Source organism: Leucoraja erinacea, chromosome 15, assembly GCF_028641065.1.
Source record: "Leucoraja erinacea ecotype New England chromosome 15, Leri_hhj_1, whole genome shotgun sequence".
Taxonomy (NCBI): domain Eukaryota; kingdom Metazoa; phylum Chordata; class Chondrichthyes; order Rajiformes; family Rajidae; genus Leucoraja; species Leucoraja erinaceus.
Window position 1 is genome coordinate 35,621,392 of NC_073391.1, and position 19,069 is coordinate 35,640,460.

General features: G+C 41.8%; 1 protein-coding gene across 4 annotated transcripts in view; it reads left to right on the top strand.

Annotated features, from left to right (window-relative positions):
- The window catches only part of sh3pxd2aa (SH3 and PX domains 2Aa), a 121,021-nt gene extending 104,271 nt beyond the window's left edge, over window positions 1–16,750 (top strand). For all 4 annotated transcript variants that reach the window (XM_055647165.1, XM_055647164.1, XM_055647166.1 and 1 more), the window contains 3 exons: window positions 6,356–6,405; window positions 7,340–7,459; window positions 8,184–16,750. In XM_055647165.1, coding sequence (XP_055503140.1) covers window positions 6,356–6,405; window positions 7,340–7,459; window positions 8,184–10,199 — 2,186 coding nt within the window. In that variant the 3' untranslated portion in view covers window positions 10,200–16,750. The remainder of the gene's footprint in view (window positions 1–6,355; window positions 6,406–7,339; window positions 7,460–8,183) is intronic.
- The last annotated feature ends 2,319 nt before the right edge of the window (window positions 16,751–19,069 follow it).

The following is a 19,069-nucleotide window of genomic DNA, read 5'->3' on the forward strand; positions in this document are numbered from 1 at the left end:
GGCAATGGTGAAAGGAGATCTGTGGGGTAGGTTTTTCACACAGAGCATGGTTAATATCTGGTACCAACTGCCAGAGAAGGTGGAGACACACAATAACATTTAACAGGCTTTTCGACAGATATTTGGATAGAAAAGAAGTAGAGATATAGGCCAAATGCCTGTAAATGGGATCCGTGCATACAGACATCGTGGCTGGCACAGGTATGCTTTGCATTTCTATGTTATACTTTATTGTAATAAAACCATGATTGATAGGTTACTTGGTCACTGTATATGGCCCCTAGTTGTGGAATCTGCAGGCAGTTAATGAAAAAGCAGGGAGAATGTAAAAGCAGATTAATATAGCATTTGGGAAAATAGGTGGTTGATGCAGAAGCAGCCGGCTGAAGGACCTGTTCCCATGCTGTACGTCCTGTGACTCTATGCATTAATTTTACTTCGGAGTCACGTGAGTGACTACGTGAAGAACCCGCTTCCAACGCATGCGTGTCATATCGCTACACGCATTGCGACGAGTCACACAGGGGGAACGACGTTCCCCAGCGGGAGAATTTGAAAGTCGGGAACAGCAGGTAAGAGACTCTGCGTTCCTTTCCACTTACCTTTTAGGTGGAGACATGGACCGGATCCATGAAGGCTGCGGAAAGCTGGCGGGGGAGAACCGCGGAGTGCGGGCAGCCGGCAGCAGCAGCAACGGCACCAATTTCCCGGAGAAGAAAAACCTGTGCCCGACTTCGCTCCCGCACCGGCAAAATTCACTTCTCGGCCGGGCGGGAAGCGAAGCAAAGACGTCCCGTATGCCAGTCTCAAGCGAGACTGGCTTGGAGCAGTCGCTAGCGGCCAGCGCCGAGGCTGCAGGACAGAGAGCAGGGACCAGTGCTGTAAGTACCGGGGGTACACAGGAGAAAGCTCAGCGGGTGCAGCGGCATCTATGGAGCAAAGGAAGTGGGGACGTTTCGGGCCGAAACCCTTCTTCAGACGGTAAGTACCGGGGTTGGTCCGAGGGGTCCCTACGAGCAGCCGGGAGCGGCCAGGGCTGAGGGAACAGCCGGTTTTACCGACTGCGGAACTGCCGCGAGGGACCAGTCCCGTGAACACCGGGGTCGGTCCGAGCGGCTCGAACCCGACACACAGGGAACGACGTTCACCAGCGGGAGAATTTGAAAGTCGGGAACAGCAGGTAAGAGACTCTGCGTTCCTTCCACTTACCTTTTAGGTGGAGACATGGACCGGGTCCATGAAGGCTGCAGAAAGCTGGCGGGGGAAAACCGCGGAGTGCGGGCAGCCGGCAGGAGCAGCAACGGCACACCGATTTCCGGAGAGAAAAACACCTGTGCCCGACTTCGCTCCCGCACCGGGGGGGGGGAATTCACTTCTCGGCCGGGCGGGCAGCAAAGCAAAGACGCAAGTACAAAGTATGCCAGTCTCAAGCGAGTCTGGCTTGGAGCAGCGCTAGCGGCCAGCGCCGAGGCTCACAGAACTGAGGACATTGGAGTGGGGTTGACCGGCTGCAAACGACCGCGAGGGACCAGTACCGTGAGTACCGGGGTCGGTCCCAGCGGTTTAAGTTTACAGACAGCGGGAGCGCCCAGAACTGAGGACATTGGAGTGGGGTTGACCGGCTGCAACGACCGCGAGGGACCAGTACCGTGAGTACCGGGGTCGGTCCCAGCGGTCTGAGATAAACGAGCAGCCAGGAGCGCTGAGAGCGTTGGAGCCGGTTTTGACCGGCTACACAGCAAAATCCCGACGAATCGGGTACAACCCCACGGACCCCATTGAATTGAGTGGCGGTGCAGGCTCGAGGGGCTGAATGGCCTGCTCCTGCACCTAATTTCTATGTTTTTTCATAAAAATCTGTTTGTTAATCCTTTGGTTAAAGTATTAGATGGGTCCAGGGCGCTGGAAGTACGGAGACGGCGTGGACCCGCTAGCCCACGCTGGAGGAAGCCGGTACGAGTGGCTGCAGCATGACAGCAGCCAGCACAGGTGCCTGTGAGTACCGGGACCGTGTGGAGAGGTGGACCTACATACAAGACCGGTGTAGCCAGCGGTGGGGCGAGGAAAACCCGCAAACCAGTGCCCGTGTGTACGGGGGACGGAAACAGCGGGGGAAAAAAGGAGCTCCTTCACAGTAGCAGTCACATGGATGTGGAGACTAGCCACAGTGGGCAGGAGGTGAGCCCCACATGGGTACCCCGTGCGGGACCCGTAGAGATCTCTAACTCTATAAAAAAGAGTAGGCAGGACCCTGATGGGCCAGAGCCTGGTAATACAGCGTCCCATGATCCTAAAACAGCAGGGACTCTGCTGGACATGGTGGCTGATTACTTTAAACCAAGTCAAACAGGGGTAGACTTGGATCCCAGGATGGCAATAGTATTAACTATATGTCTGGCCACAAACTCCAACAAGAAATATTTACAGAGACTGGCCAGACATCTGCCACCTGGCAACTGTGAGGCATTACAGGTGCCCAGTGTAAACCAATGCATTTGGCAGCATATGGGGAGGAACATCAGGAACCAGGACCTCAAGATCCAGAAAACCTTAAAGGGACTGACGGCAGGGATCACAGCATACACCCGCACCCTGGACAAAACAGAGCTAACCAAAGACCATCAAGACGCACTAGCTCTGTTTTGCAATGTGCAATATGAGCTGAACTACATGCGGAAGGCTGCCATTCAGCCAGCACTGGACCCCTAATATGCTACCATTTGCAAACAAAGAACCGCAAATACCTCAACCCTTTTGTTTGGACAAGACTTGACCGCACAAGTCAAAAAACTGGATGACGAAGCCAAGACACTGGGGCTCATCAAGGCCAGCGCAAAGGCCTATTTTGGAGCACGATACCAGCCACATGCAAGACCATAAAAATGTGGCTCATACCAGTGGCAGTGCCAGAAATCAATATTACCCGCAGCAGCCTTTTTTAGGGTATGGCCAGGGACGGCCACCCTGGAAGATGCGGAAGCCTCAACCTCCCACACAACCCCGAACAAGAGATATCAAACCAGAACCCCCCTTTTCAAAAAACCAAGGAAATAACACAACCACCAGTAACCATGGAGGTAGGTGGGTGTGGTTCTTCTGTAAAAAAGGGACCCACGACGGTGGGGGGGGGGAGGTTGCAATACTACAGTTATGAATGGTGTAAAATCACTACAGACTCATATATTCTAAGCAGTATTCAGGGTTATCTGATAGAATTTACTTATCCCAATAACCCCCCAGTACAACATACACCAGAAAGGCATTTTGTCCTTACAAAAACCGAACAATCTAAAGCCCACATGGTGCTACAAAGATTGTACACAAAAGGTGTGATTGAGCATACTATTCATGAAAAATTAGAATTTGTATCAAACATATTTATTAAAAATAAAAAAGATGGGGGTTGCAGGATTATCATTGACCTTTCAACCCTAAACACATTTGTTCAATATGTTCATTTTAAGATGGATTACTGCTAAGAATTAGTGTCAGCTGGGTTTTCTATATGACAGGCATTGACTCAAAAGATGCATACTATACAGTACCCATCAGAGGGGATCACAGACGGTATTTGAAATTTAACTGGATGGGGGACCTTTGGCAATATAGAGCTTTACCAAAGGGGCAAACATCAGCCCCAGAAGATTTACTAAAATTCTAAAACCAGCTTGGCATTGTTACGTAAACAAAGCCATAGGGTAATGCATTTCCCCCGTTCTGCCTCATCAATCGGGTACTAAGGAAAATTCAACAAGACTCGGCATCTGGGATTCTCATAGTACCCGATTGGCCTACTCAACCGTGGTATTCGGTCATACAGGGGATGGTGTTAGAACCATGTTCCCTTATGGACATAGCCAAATTTATTAATTCATCCAGTGACTGGGGGCAGTCATCCATGCCATAAGACTAGGGATTTGTTGATTTGTAGAGTCTGAAAGACCCACTACACGGCATGGGGCTGTCAGACAGGACGATGAATCTCATCTCATCTGCACAAAGACTGTCAACACGGAAGCAGTACCTTGGACACATCAAGAAATGGGGCATATACTGCTTGGACAACTACCTCGACCAAAAGGCCAAGAACATTCCGGCCGTATTGGAATTTTAACAAGCCTCCATTATGATAATCGATTGGGCTACAGTGCCATCAATAGTGCCAGAAGTGCACTCTCCAATTACCTATCACAAGGAACGGAGCGGCACACGGTGGGAACACACCCCCTGGTAACAAAACTCATGAGGGGCATATTCAATGCAAATCCCCCTAAAACCAGGTACTCCAAAATCTGGGAGGTGGGTGTCGTTCTAAACATGCTGAGGAGCTGGTCGCCCATAACAGCATTGTCACTTCAGAAACGGACCATGAAGATGGTTATGCTCATGGCGTTAGTTACCGCACAACGAGTCCAGTCATTAAGCAAACTGAGCCTGGACTCCCTGATCATCTCACCCGAGAAACTGGTGTTTGTCATACAGGATTTAATAAAACAAAACAGACCAGGTTCATCGGGTCAAGTGATTGAATTTATGGCATATCCATATGACGAACGACTGTGTATAGCAAGACACATCCAATTATACATAGAATATACTAAGAGCATTCGAGGTCAGGAAATGGCGTTGTTAATCTCTTACAAGAAACCGCACAAAAGGGTCACGACCCAAACTATATCAAGGTGGCTCAAATATGTCCTAAAGATGGCAGGAATAGACACTAATGTTTTTAAATCTCATTCCACCACGGCTGCAGCAACATCCGCAGCAAAAATTCTAGAGGTACCCACAGACCAAATCCTCAGAATGGCAGGATGGTTTTCCGAAAGGACTTTTCAAAGGTTTTATAATAAACCAGTTTTGGAGCCATCATCGTGTTCGGAAACCATTTTACGTTCAACAATATAATTTGCCTGAAAGGTTACAGGGCTATGATTTTCAATTAATAAATTTATTTTTTCCTTATACCACACAACTCTTTGTATAAAAATTACTAATGATGCTCTCTCCCAATACCCAAGGCAGTTGTGAAGCATGGACTCGTTCCACGGCATGAGGTCACAGAGCTTTGAAATCTTCACGTAGTCACTCACGTGACTCCGAAGTAAAATAGTAAGATTAAACGAGAACTTACCAGTTTGAAGTTTGATCTGTATTTTATGAGGAGGAACGTTGAGGGAATACGTGCCCTCCGCTCCCACCCTCCTATGATCATATCAAAAACTGGTATCTCTTTGATAATCTTACTATGTTAGGTCATTATAGGTTTCTGTGACCTCACACCGCTGCTTTGAAGAATGACACGCATGCGTTGGAAGCGGGTTCTTCACGTATTCCCTCAACGTTCCTCCTCATAAAATACAGATCAAACTTCAAACTGGTAAGTTCTCGTTTAATCTTACTATTCTATGAACATTAACCATTGCTGGATTATTGTCAGACTTTTCAACTTAGTTTCCCAACATACCAAACCAATTTGCTCCTCTGCCTTCATAGATTGTTTCATTCAGGTTTTAAGACTTTGGTGTTAGAACTATGTAACTTTACATTTTAATCTCAGATCTCTGTCATTGCCACCAAGGCCCCTGATGTACAAGACCAGTTAACTGTTATGTTATTGCACGATTCCAGAGTTAAAATAGCCTGTTCCATTTTTGTTCTTTAACATTAACTTAATCTTGTATTTAAACTCTGTCTTTGATTCTACATTAATATGACTAATTTGGTTTGGCCCATCTATATTTAAATGTGTCTCTCATGATTATTGTATGACATTGTTACTTGCATCTCCAATTACTTGATTCATTCTCGGCCCTATATTTCAATTCCTGTACCAAATTCCCACCATTGTTTAGTAAGCTCCAACCAGTCTAAATCTATTACTTGATTTTCTGAATGTTTGACATTGTCTGTGTTAATATATGTTTATATTTACTACTTCTACCAACCCATATCACTTCAGTGTTCCAGCTAAGGATCCATTTCATGAACAAAAATGTGTTTATCGAGAGAATGGTGATAAAACAAAAATCGCTACTACAGAGAGAGATATTGATAAATAGTGTGGAGTAAGTAAGAGTTGACTGTGAGTTTGTCATGATGAAGAGAGTGAGGTGTAGCATTGCATTAGGTTGTCCTAAATGGCCATTTTCTGTACTATATATTCTGGGTAATATATATATATATATAGGCCGATTGCCATGTAAGTTGTTTCATTGTTTAAATTGTTTCAGCTCGGAAAGATAGTTTTAGAATTTCTCTGCCAATTCTGTTAACTATTTCTCTATCCACAGATGGAGTTTTTTTTATTTCAGATTTCTGCAGATGTTTTCATCTTACTTTAATTTTTTCGCAGGTTCCCCAAACCTAAGGCAGAAGCCGCCCCCACGAAGGGAGGCAAGTATGGTATGACTGCATTTTGTTTTCTTATGAGGAAAAGATGAGAGGGAAAAGAATGGGGGGGGGATTTTTTTTATTTTACACAGAGTATGGCGGGTATATGGAATGAGCTGCCAGAGAAAGTAGTTCAACCAGGGACAATACAACACTGAGCCCATCTCATGTTGTCCTTGAGATGGTGGTGGTGAGCTGCTGCCTGGAACCAGTGCAATCCTTGAGGTGTGGGTATACTCATAATGCTGTTATGGAGAGAGTTCCAAGATTTAAAAAAAATAATAATAATAATCCAGCGATGGTGAAGCAACAATGATATATTTCCAAGTCAGGAAATATCGTGTGTGCTTTGGATGGCAACTTACAGATTATGGTGTTGCAATAGTTTTGGTTTATTATTGTCATGTCCATCTGTAGAAGTTTGAGTCTTTGTAGATGTTAAATTTTCTCAGTCTCCTGAAGAAGTAGAGGCGTTTGCTACATTTTTTGGCTGTAACTTCAGTTCAGGACAGATTGCTGGTAACATTTATGCCTAAGATCTTGAAGCTTTCAAAGTTTGTAGTAGATGTGAGTTCATAGCCTGTACCCTGAGACGGATCTAGAAAGGGGGGAGAGGTGTCGGAAATAGTACAAATGAATTTATGAGCAGAGTGAAAATTGGGGTAAAGTTACGAAATCAACTATTCTACCCATGACAGGTTCTGAGATGGCAGTTTCACTCAAAACATTGAGGCAAAATATATTCTTTTTTCTCTGGAATTTCTTTTTTTTTCTGAAAATACAAAATGTTTAGAACAGGAAGGAGAGAAAATATATGTATCTGCAAAGCTGAATAAATTGAATGCCAATGTTTGGAATTTTCTGTTACTTTTGTTCCACGTAAGAGGTAATGACGGCAGCTGTGAAAGTGTTTCACCAGTCTTCACTTCCGATTTCAAATATCCAGGGATTCCAGTTGCCCAAGCCTCCAGAGCCGCCTGCTGTTGAAGTGGAATACTACACCATTGCAGAATTCCAGACACACATTGCTGATGGCATCAGCTTCCGAGGAGGCCAGAAAGCTGAGGTAGGCTTCCTACTTTAATCATCCCCGGCTGAAGCTTGTTACTTTCAAACAATTATTTAAGATGGTGGGATCTGACTTAATTGTCAGTAAGATGGTGGGATCTGACTCGGTACAGTACACCCTTGCAATAACGGACCTCTATATAGTGGATTTATGTTATAGCTGGCCGAGCTCCCGTTGTGTGAGTACCGGACCCGTCCCTGGTGCACCGCATCTATGGCTCCCCGGCCTGTGATATCCAGCTGATTTAACACCCCCCCCCCCCCACCGCACCACGCCATGTTTCCTTCCTCCCAGCCTTGGGTTAAACTTTACCCCCCACCCCACAGCTTTAGCAGGCAATCTGTAATAACGGACCCCTCCCACCCCATGGTCTGTTATTGAGGGTTTACTGTATTCCATTAGTTGTGCCAACAAATTACTTCCATGCCTGTGTAATTGCTGGGGTTTGGAAAAAGCTGATCTTTCTTTCTCAATTCATCTATTAGTTTCCTGATGTGGTTTACAAAATCACAATATTTAATCCTCTATAGAATACTCAGTACTAATATTTATGTTTGCAATATTTTCATTTGAAAGGCTTCGCATTAAGCAAGGATTTACAACAAAATTCTATAGCACCTTGCCCATGCACCTCTGCTTCCATCTTCCACGCTTCATCTTTATCTGATTGTTCTTTATATCTGTCTGAAATATAGTGCTTGTTTACATATTTAATCCATAGGTCATTGAGAAAAATCTAGGCGGATGGTGGTACGTGCAGATTGGGCAAAAGGAAGGCTGGGCACCATCGTCTTATATTGACAAAAGAAAGAAACCAAACCTGTCCAGAAGAAGCAGCACACTAATGCGGCCAAAGATCCCTCCCCCAGCACCACCCACCAAAAGCAAGCCAAACTCTGGCGAAATAAGTCCAGGAAATGAGCGGGAATGCACACAGCAAAAACCCAAGTTTGAGGAACCAGAGTATGATATTCCTTCTGCACTATATGACCATGAGCCACAAAATGATCTGAGGAGCACTGATTATGAACTAGTCAAAGAAGAATTATTAGAACAGGACCAGACAGATTCCAGCCAACAGCAGATCAAACAATGCCCAAACTCCACACTGAGGAAAGCTTACTTCAGAGTTGGTGAATATTCAGAAAGTTTACCTTGTGATCACCAATTTGTGTGTACTTCTGGTGATAAGGATTACAACCAAGGAGGAAGTAACAATAGTTTAGCATCTAATGGGGTCTATGAAATTGTTAGTCAGGTTGTTGCTACACTGTCAGTAACTGAGACCAGCTCTTCACCAAAACACATTTCCCCAAAGCATTCTCTAAAAAATCTTCAGTTAAAATCTGAGACCAAAAAGGACCTGGATCTTGGAAAGAGTGCAGAGAATTCTAGCAAATCCATGGTTGATATTAATGGGTGCATTGTACAGAAAGCTGGACCAAAACGAGAAAAGGACGCATGTGAAACAAATCCAGGCACAGATCAGAGAGCCATTTCCAGTCCCATCACAAAGCCAAAGCCTTCTGTAAGACCAAAGCCTTTCCTGGTAAAATCAGAAGTGCAGAATATGGAGATGAGCAGCATCAGGCGCCATCTTAGGCACACAGGACAAATTAAGCATAGCTCCAAAGGGGCAAAAAGTGATGATGCGGATACCAGTTCATTAACATCCTCTGAAAATTCAGAAGATTCCTTCACTAAAAGTACAGTTGATCTTTCAACACATGCATCACCGGGTCATCATCAGTCGGACGTAGCAAGGCCCAGTGAGCAGGAGGCAGAGTCATTGTACCAATATAGGACAGTGGATAAATATGAAAAAGTCCAGGATAATGAAATCAGTTTTCCAGCAGGAGTAATGGTACAGGTTCTGGAAAAACAAGATAGTGGTTGGTGGTTTATTAGAATTGGAGACAAGGAGGGATGGGCACCTGTCTATTTCTTGGAGCGTGTGAGTGGCAAACCTGCAGAGTGCACTGCTAAGTTGGAAACGTGTGGAAGTGAGAGGTCAATGAATGAAAAGCAACGCAACTGCACTGAGAAAATAGACACGGTCCAGGCATTAAACAACATCAACCTTGGTCTAAAGAGAGCAACACCTCCAATCCCTGCAAAACCCCCTGGAGGGTTTACTAGACTAGGAGGAAATGTGAATGGTTCCGTAAAAATGAGAAATGGTTTAAAGCAAGCAACTGTGAGGCCACAATCCGTGTTTGTTGCCCCCTCTTGCAAAGATAATACCAACCTGGCTGCGTTACTCAGGAGGAATGAATCTATGGTGTGTACGGACAATATCAGGTCTACAGTCAGTATTCGCCGAAATTCATCCTTCAGTACTGTCCGGTTACGGAAGAAGCCTGATGAATCTGATAACCTTCACTCATCTACATCGTCTTCCAGCCAAACAAAGGGTAAACCTCCAGAAAAGTGTGGAGTTGTTGAACCAGATGTCACAGCAAGAATCTCCCAGAAAAACGGAATTCCTGTGTCTGCTGTTAGACCAAAGCCAGTATGCATCCAGGAGAAACCCCAGTTCGTGCAGAACAACTGGAGAGAGATGTACGTTGCAATTGCAGACTATCAGGGAGATGAAGAAACCATGGGTTTCCAAGAAGGGAGTTGCGTGGAGGTGCTGGAACGCAATCCCAATGGTTGGTGGTACTGTCAAATAATGGATAGAGGACGTTGTCAAAAAGGATGGGTGCCTTCAAATTATTTAGAAAAAAAGCACTAATATTTGTTTTATATAAAATATTTCTAATTTATAGATGCAATGTGCATTTTCTAATAGAACTATCAGGTAGTACCACATGCCTGCCATGGAATAAATATTGCTATATTTCAACTGCTGGACTGCTGAGCTAGTGTATACAAGTAAGTGAAACATAAATATAATGAAGTTTGTGGAAAGCTACCTGCAGACACTGGAGTCGTGCGGTGTGTTTGCATGGGGAAGCTTTACAGTGACGAAGCTTCAGAGTGGACCTGATTGTTTACAGCTGGAAAAAGGCATGTTGCATTTTCATGTGCAACAGATTTACTCAAAAGCCGGACCTTTGAGCAGAGTAGGAGTTTTAAGTTAATTATTATTGCTCTCTTTTGTTTTAGTATTTACTCGTAACAGAATAGTCAGGAGTTACTCCAGATTCATTTTTCACTGATGTCTTTAGCATGCCATAATTTCATACATTAGCATTCCTTTCATTCTGTCATATGTAAATGTTTATTCAGTTAAAATATATTTTTAGATGTGATGAGGAAGCATTTAGCCCTCTCCAGCCCGTGCACAATCTAGAGTATGGCAGAATTGGTTGAAATTAACATCATCCTGGATTGGAGGACTTTAGTTACAGAAAAGATTGATAAATTGGGTTGTTTATCCCAGAATGAAGAAGGCTGTCGGGATGACCTGGTAGATATATATACAATTATGGATTATGGTTAGGATATTGCTTATCCTACTTCATTCATTTATTTATTTATTCATAGATAGAATAATTTTCTCATCAAAACCAAAGGTTGGTTGAAGGTGTTTTAAATGGGATCTAAGAGGTATGTTTATTTTGGTTTCATTTGTGACTTATGGTCGATATTTGCCAGAGGAACCTGTGGAATTAGATACAGTTACAACATATAAGAGACATTGAGACAGGCACAATTAAGCAAGGTAGACAACTTTTCAAAGAAATAACAAAGAAAGTCAATGAGGGCAGGGTTGTAGTCATAGTCTATATGGACATCAGCAAGGCCTTTGATAAGGTTCTGCATGGTAGGCTGTTCTTGAAGATTAAATTGCATAGGTTCGTAGGGTGGGCTAGGTAACGATAGATAATTAACAGGGTGATGGTGGAAGTTTTCTTTTACTGGAAGCTGTGACTGGTGGAGTATCCCAGCAATCTGCCCAGCACTGATCTCTGTTTGTCATCTTATTAATGAATTGAGTAAGAATGTAGACACAAGAAACAGCAGATGTTAATTTGCAAAAAAAGACACACAGTGTAGGATTAACTCAGCAGGACAAGCATTACTCCAGCACTTTGCATTGTTTTTTGGATGAGGCATGACTAGTAAGTTTGCAGATGTCACTACAATAGGTGGCACAGGAGACAGTGACGACGGTTATCGGGAATTACTGCGGGATATTGATCAGATGGGGAAGTGGCCAAGGAATAGCAAATGGAGTTTAATTCATACAAGTGCAAGGTGTTGCATTTTGAGAAGTCCAACCAGAGGGGGACTTTCAGAGAATGGAGGGGCATTGGGGAATGTTGTAGAACATAGAGACCAAAGAGTACAAGTGCATTGTTCCCTGAGAGAGATGTCACAGGTAGACAGAGTGGTGATGAAAGCTGCTGGCACACTAGCATTGGAGAGTTGAAGCACTGAGTATAAACGTTGGGATGCTATTGCAGTTGTACAAGACATTGGTAAAACCACAGTCTGAAGAAGGGTCTCGACCCGAAACGTCGCCTATTTCCTTTGCTCCATAGGTGCTGTCTTGCCCGCTGAGTTTCTCCAGCATTTTTGTCTACCTTCGATCTTCCGGCATCTGCAGTTCCTTCTTAAGCACTTGGAATGTAATGTTCAGTTTTGATCACCCTGCGATAGGAACAATGACATTTAGCTAGAAAGAGTGCAGAAAATATTTACGAGGACGTTGTCAGGGCTTGAGGGCCAGAGGTGAAAGAGAGATTGGGTAGGCTAGAACTTTAGTCCTTGGAACCCAAGAGGCTGAGGAGTGATCTTACAGAGGAGTATAAGATCATGAGGGGAATACACACAATCTTTCTCCCAGGGTTGAGCGTTAAAGGGCAGAGATTTAAACTGAAAGTGTAAAAATTTAATAGCAACATGAGGAGTAACCTTGTCACACACATGGTGTTCGTATATGGAAATAATTGGCTGTGGAAGTGGTTGAGTCAGGTATAACAACACCAATAAAAATAAATTGGACAGGTACATGGATAAGAGAGGTTTAGAGGGATATAGGTAAATGCATGCAAATGAGACTAACTTAGATGGGGCATCTTGGTTGGTTTGTTTGATAAACCAAAGGGCCTGTTTCCATACTCCGTGACACTGCATAGATACCTTGGAGTATTATTAATTTAACGTTTTCAATAGTGTGTCAAATATTAAAAATTCAATGGTCCCATTATATTCTGCCCGTACATTATATTTTTAACCAAATCTGCACACCAGGTAATATGAGTTTATTATTCCTTTTGAACATGTAACATAAAAGCACACAGAATCTTCATGTATTGAAGACTGAAGGTCTGTGACCTTTTTTAAATATTAAACAATGGTGCTAATTTCACCGGACCATGACTTTGACATTCACTGTGAACTAGATGATCAGCCACGATCACAGTGAATGGCGGTGCTGGCTCGAGGGGCCGAATGGCCTACTCCTGCACCTATTGTCTATTGTCTAGACATGGGGAGGAAATCAGGCTGAGACATCTGGGATGCAATTGGCTGGAAGGGTTAATGCTTCCTCATCAGCAGGGCAGTGTTGTGTAAACTTGTGCCGCCAATAATGCTTGCTTTGCTGCCAGTGATGTAAAAATATATTAATGGTGTGGAAATTGGTGCGTCTGCAGAATGGTGCACAACTCGTTTCTCTGGGAACGGATAAGGGTCCTCTTCAGATTCGTAATATCGCACACACCAGCTTTTAAATATCACTGGTCTCAACTTTCAATCATAAACTGCCTATCTGGAATAAAGCATTTTTAATGATTTAATGATAACATGAAATCAATGTTGATATTTTTATGTTTATAATAATCTATAAGAATTGGCACAAGTAATGTTTACAGAGAAATGTATCTGACCAGTATTAGACTAACAGCCAGGTACTTCCAGCTCACTGATATCATCGATGATTTCATTTCTTGAAAACAACGTACGGTGTTATAAAGTATAAAACCTTGTACGGTTTTGTATGAAAGTTGCTCAGGGTTGGAAGAATGTGCTTTCCTCATGTTACTGACCTCCAACCACGTATTTACATAAAAAATAATCCTGCAATTTACAACCTGTTCTTTTCAGATGTCACAAGATTTCAAAATTGTTTTCTGAATGCATGGAAACAATAAGATCAAACGTGTCCATTTATCATGTTGGAACTTACCAGGTTCTTCCAACCTCGAGTTTCCATCGTTGTCTAAGTTGAGAAGGGAATTTATAGTCAACAGAACATTTCCATTGTGCTGAAATATACTGAGCATGTACATATGTGTAGCACTTGGCTATATTCATCATCAATTTCAATTTCATGTCATAATATCCAAGTGGAATTATTCACTCTCGGCTTTCCTTTTATAATTTTTGCCAAAAGAAACAAAATGAGTAAAAGTGCAATATAGAATTTATGTAAATTGAGGGCAAGAAAGAAAATTATGCTGGCCAATTGTCTCTGTGGACATTCATTGAAGATGAATTGAGACGCGTGCAATTGGGCAGCCTGGGACAGGTTCCGTACATGTACAAGCAAGCAACATAGATACTAGGAAGCAGATAAGTTGCGGATGAAGTGTGACTGGGGTAGGATCTGAACAGGATCTAAAATCCATATCTGATTCATCAGAAACCAAATATTATAGATGCTGAACTTTTGAAATAAAATGAGAACATAACACTATATTCAGGAAGTCAGCCAACATTTGTAGAGAGAGATAGATAGTGAAAATTTCCATCAATTATCTCATGTCAACCATAGTACCTGATAAAAGATGTGGACTCTGGTGCAGTCAATTGTAATGGGAAAGGAGAGCACTTGTGCACACTGTGGAAACTGAATAGGATTCGGGAAAACCATTCTCAGGCACTGCCTTTGGATGTAGGTTTCAATTTTTGATCTTATCCTATCTACAAACAGTGATATAGTTCTGTTGCGTTAACACTTCAATGTGGAGATGGGCTTTGCTCAGTCTGGTAAACCAGCAAGAGATAAAACATAGTTTTGTAAACTATTATTTTACACAAAAGCAACCTTTATTGCTGGTTGTGTAGCAGTACAGGACAAAACGAAGGAAAGAGATTTCCTGGAGTGCTGTCTGTGCACCCATAGGACAATAAATGCCTTGTTTTATGATGAACAGATAAGGAACCCTGCTGAGTTCTAGCTGTCTCATCAGCAGGTTAAATGTTTTTGTGATAATCTCACCTGGATTATCATCGCGAGACTGTCTTGAGGCTATATCTCTGCTTTAGTTATTGCTGATAATCTCAATGACCCAAGAAACAATTAACCAGTGCCTTTTCAGCACCTCTGGATTCCCCAGCCTTCACTGCCAATTAAACACTTAATAACAATTAAATACTGAAATATAAATTACATCACTATTGTAATTCAGGAAATACAACAATAACTTTAACCTCCCCAAAAGAGATGGGTCGATGAATGTTAAATGTACTTTTTATGATGTTGGTTCAGAAATAAACAGTCAGGTATTACCGAAATTTAATGCAACCATTAAAAGAAGTGAATGTGATCTTTGAAGCCCACCTGTGAAATCATTGAGGGCTGGGTTGTAGCCTTGTCTAGAAGCATTTCAACAGCTTAATACTGCCTTTGTGCTGCCACTCCAACAATGCAATGTTCCTTCATTACTGCCTTTCTGACCTGTGGCTCTCTCTCAGTGTGTCTGTTCTGATGGGGGGGATCATCCCCTCGGTTCTTTCATTTAAAGGCTGCAGCATTCCTTCATCGATAGCCCATTGACATTACTGTGCTCCCTCCCGACTCTTTGTTACACTGAAGCACTCTTTCAGTAATGATCCTCCAACAGTGTAGTGCTCTTTTATATTGCCTGTTAGACATTACAGCAGTCTGTGAGCAATGCATCATTATCACATTTTAACAAAACATGATGTACCAATTCATTTTAATGCAAATTATATCTGGCATTATCAATTTAAATTTGAAGTATTCCTGTAAGTAACATAGACGTTTCACTAAGCACATTCTTTCATTTACTTCTATTTTGCTATGAATAAAAACTAGCAAACCTCTCAACCTGTATTGTCCAGTCGTCCGCATCTGACGTTGAGAATTTGAACTCCGTCATTATATACTGCCACATTTCCAGGATTAATGGATGTGCCCACCAATATCCTAAAACATTTAGTTTGCAAGAGCTGAAAATGAAAAGGATTGCTATTATTTTCACTTTTGGTGTGCCCGCAATCTTGCACTTCATTTCTCGTGACCACCATAATCCCAAATGGAGATGGTAAAAGCAGGGGAAAGGCCCACAACACTCATCTCTTCATCGTTTGACCAATTTACCACTCATTTTGCATCTGAAGCCCAGTACCCCAACTATTTTTCATGTTCTCACTTGCGTCTGTCTGTGTCTATCTTCATATTCTCACTTTTCAAAACTTTAGTATTCTCAGTCATGAATAAATAAATGACAGCATTCTTTCAGCTAGCTGAAGTTGAGAATTTTACCACCCACAGAAATATTTTTTTTAATGTCAGACCTAAAATTTATACTGTCAGACCAATATTCTGCTGCACACTGATGCTCGGACAAAGTTCCATGGTTCTAGACACTTGAGCCTGAGGAAACTGCCTCTCAGTACCCACCCTATCCATCCCCCTTAGAATCTTGCCAGTCTCAGTAAAATTATTTTGCATTCTTTACCCGATTGTCAGGCAATCTTCCTCAATCTCTGTCTACAGGACAACTCCCTTATCCCAGGATTACATTCATGAACATACATTCATACATTACATTTTGTTTTAGTTATAGAGACTAATTCTGCACACTGTTTTCCAAATGTGATCTCTCCGATGTTGTGTACAATCACAGAAAGTGTCTTCTACTTTTATATTCTAACCTGTAACGTACTACTTGCCGATTTAATTGTTTGCTGTACCGACATGTTTATTATCTGCCTGTGAAAAAGTATCTAAATCTTTGAATTTATACTGTACAGTCATCACAGCTGCTGTGATTTTCCTCACATTCTGTATCTTTAGTTAATAATGGTGCACCGTTTCAAAAGGGCTAGAAGTGACTATTTCTTAATTGCAATGAATTGTCCGATATGCAAAGTTTTGAATTTGTCATCATTATTATCATGTACTTGCTTTTGGTCTCTTTGTCAACTAAATATTGAAATCCAAAAACAGATACTGGAAATATCAAATTTAAAAATGACAATACTGGGAAGAACACCCAACATCAAGACAGCAACTGTACAGAGAGAAATGGTCAGGGATCTTTCATCATTTAATTTTAATTAAATAAAAACAAATGTTTAAAATTGTTTAGTGCTTCATTGCATTTCACAAGTTGCAGGGCACTTTACAGTCAAGGTTTAATGTAGAATCATTATCACATTTTTAATATTTATAAACACAGCAGCACACTATCCGACCCTAGAAATTGGAGAGAAACAAATCTTGAACATTTATTCTAATACTATCTTCATGGTAGGTTAAATAGTCAATTGGCCAGGACAAAGTAGATTTTCTACCCATCGGTTACTATGTCTCCCCGAATGATGTCAACCACAGAATTACCTCTATTTAATACACCATTGGAATACTGGTAATGATGTCCTATGGTGGGTGCTCGGAACACATACCATGCGATTTTAGATGTTTACATTGTATTGATTTGTTTTCTAAAAATAGTAAAGAAGGCTCACTATTTTTGTGTTGTGTCAGGATTTTTGTGTTGTAGTGGGACTAATGTGCCTGTTTTGTCAGAGGGCTTAAACTGGCTGCCTCCTGTGCTCTCTATCCATGAATGAATATGCTTTAGTAACACAAAATATTTCAATGTATTACTATCCTTAATACAGTCATTGTAACTTGTTCCAAACTTTGACCATAATGTATATTCAACAAGCATCACAGCCACACCAGTCTCAATCTCTTTGGTCCATGTCAGTTGAACATTAACAAACCAAACAGAATAAGGAAGGGAACATGGTCCCCACAGTTGTACTAATTAGCACAGTAAAGACGGCCTGATTTAAATAGAAGGAGTCAGAGTTAGTTATTTAAAGGCTGAGGGCTACTTGGTGTTAGCAAGCATATGTGCCATTGGAATTAATCAGTGGGGAATTTAGTTTAATCACTGAATCAAAGCACGGAAACAGGCCCTTTGGCCCAACTTATCCATGCCAACAAAGATGCCCAACTAAGCTTTGCCCATTTTGATCCAAATCCCTCTCAATCTTCTTATCCAAGTCAATGTGCAATCATTTATAAAATGCAGGGTTTCTGTAACAACATTGACGCTGAATCAGATGCAGGGTTTGCATTAATTGCTATGAATACCGAAATATCTACTCTAATATATACTTCTAATGTCCTGATAAAATAATTTGCTATTCTTATAAAATAAACCAGATCTGAACTCATGTGCACTTCATTACACGTAGTACTCGATAGATTGAGCTGACATAACCCATCCTATTTTTAATGGCATTATTTAGGCCATTAATTAAAAACAGAAGTTACTTCTCTTTCAGGTTCATTGCTCGAATCTTCAGCATTGATTCTTTTTTTAAAATAACAAGGTTTTGATATATGAATTTTTTTTTGTATATTTTTTCAAGTATCCATGATGTATCTGTAATTCAACCAAACCAAAATGACAATAAACGTGGACCACGTGGTGTAAATCTTTGTAGCAGTGTCTTTGTGAGATTGTGCTAGCAGTCATCTCAGAACATTTTCCACAGAGTATGAAGATCAGCCAGTTGGTAGGTGTGGGAATATGATATAGAGGGGAAAGGGGTGCTGACGTATTAAAATTAATTTAATTAAAGTTACATTAGGGAGAGAATTACGGTTAAGGCTCACATTACACTCAAACTAAAATGATTAATGTGAAAATATGAACTAAATAAAATGTATTTGAAGCTATGTGACTACTTTTCAATTGAATACAATTATAATATGAGCTGGCAGGCCAGGTTGTGTTTTACTTGTCTGTTGGCATTTGTCAAGACCAGTGAAGTCCCACGAACAGAAAGTGTCTACAGCTCAAACATAGTTTCAGTGACTCAATGGGACAGGCAGCATCTCTGGGGAGAAGGAATGGGTGACGTTTCGAGTCGAGACCCTTCTTGAGACTGCAGAAGGGTCTCGACCCAAAACGTCACCCATTCCTTCTCTTCAGAGATACTACCTGTCCCGCTGACTACTCCAGCATTTTGTGTCTACGGTTTAAACCAGCATCTGTAGTTCCTTCCCACACATCTTAGTTTCAGTGTTGACTGAATTTCAAAAATTGGGGAAAGAGGAAACGACTGCTTTCTCCATGCAGTAGTCACCTCGGGTTATGTACCTCAAAATTCGTCAGGAGCAGAAAGCTTTAATGACTTTAGTTATCAGTGAAGGCAACTGAAGGCAGTTAACCTGAGAGGCAGGACAAGAGCAGGAGAGTTTAAAAGGTAAGTGGTTGTAGTCTTTTCCCTTTCAGAATCAAAAGAATGGGTGAATTTGAAAGTAGAGAAGCGATTATTGAAGGCAGACAATTTGAGAGGCGGCAATTTAAAGGAAACCATTGGACTGATTGGAATATCCAAATTGGTTAATTGAGTAACAAATAAATATAAAGCAAGGTG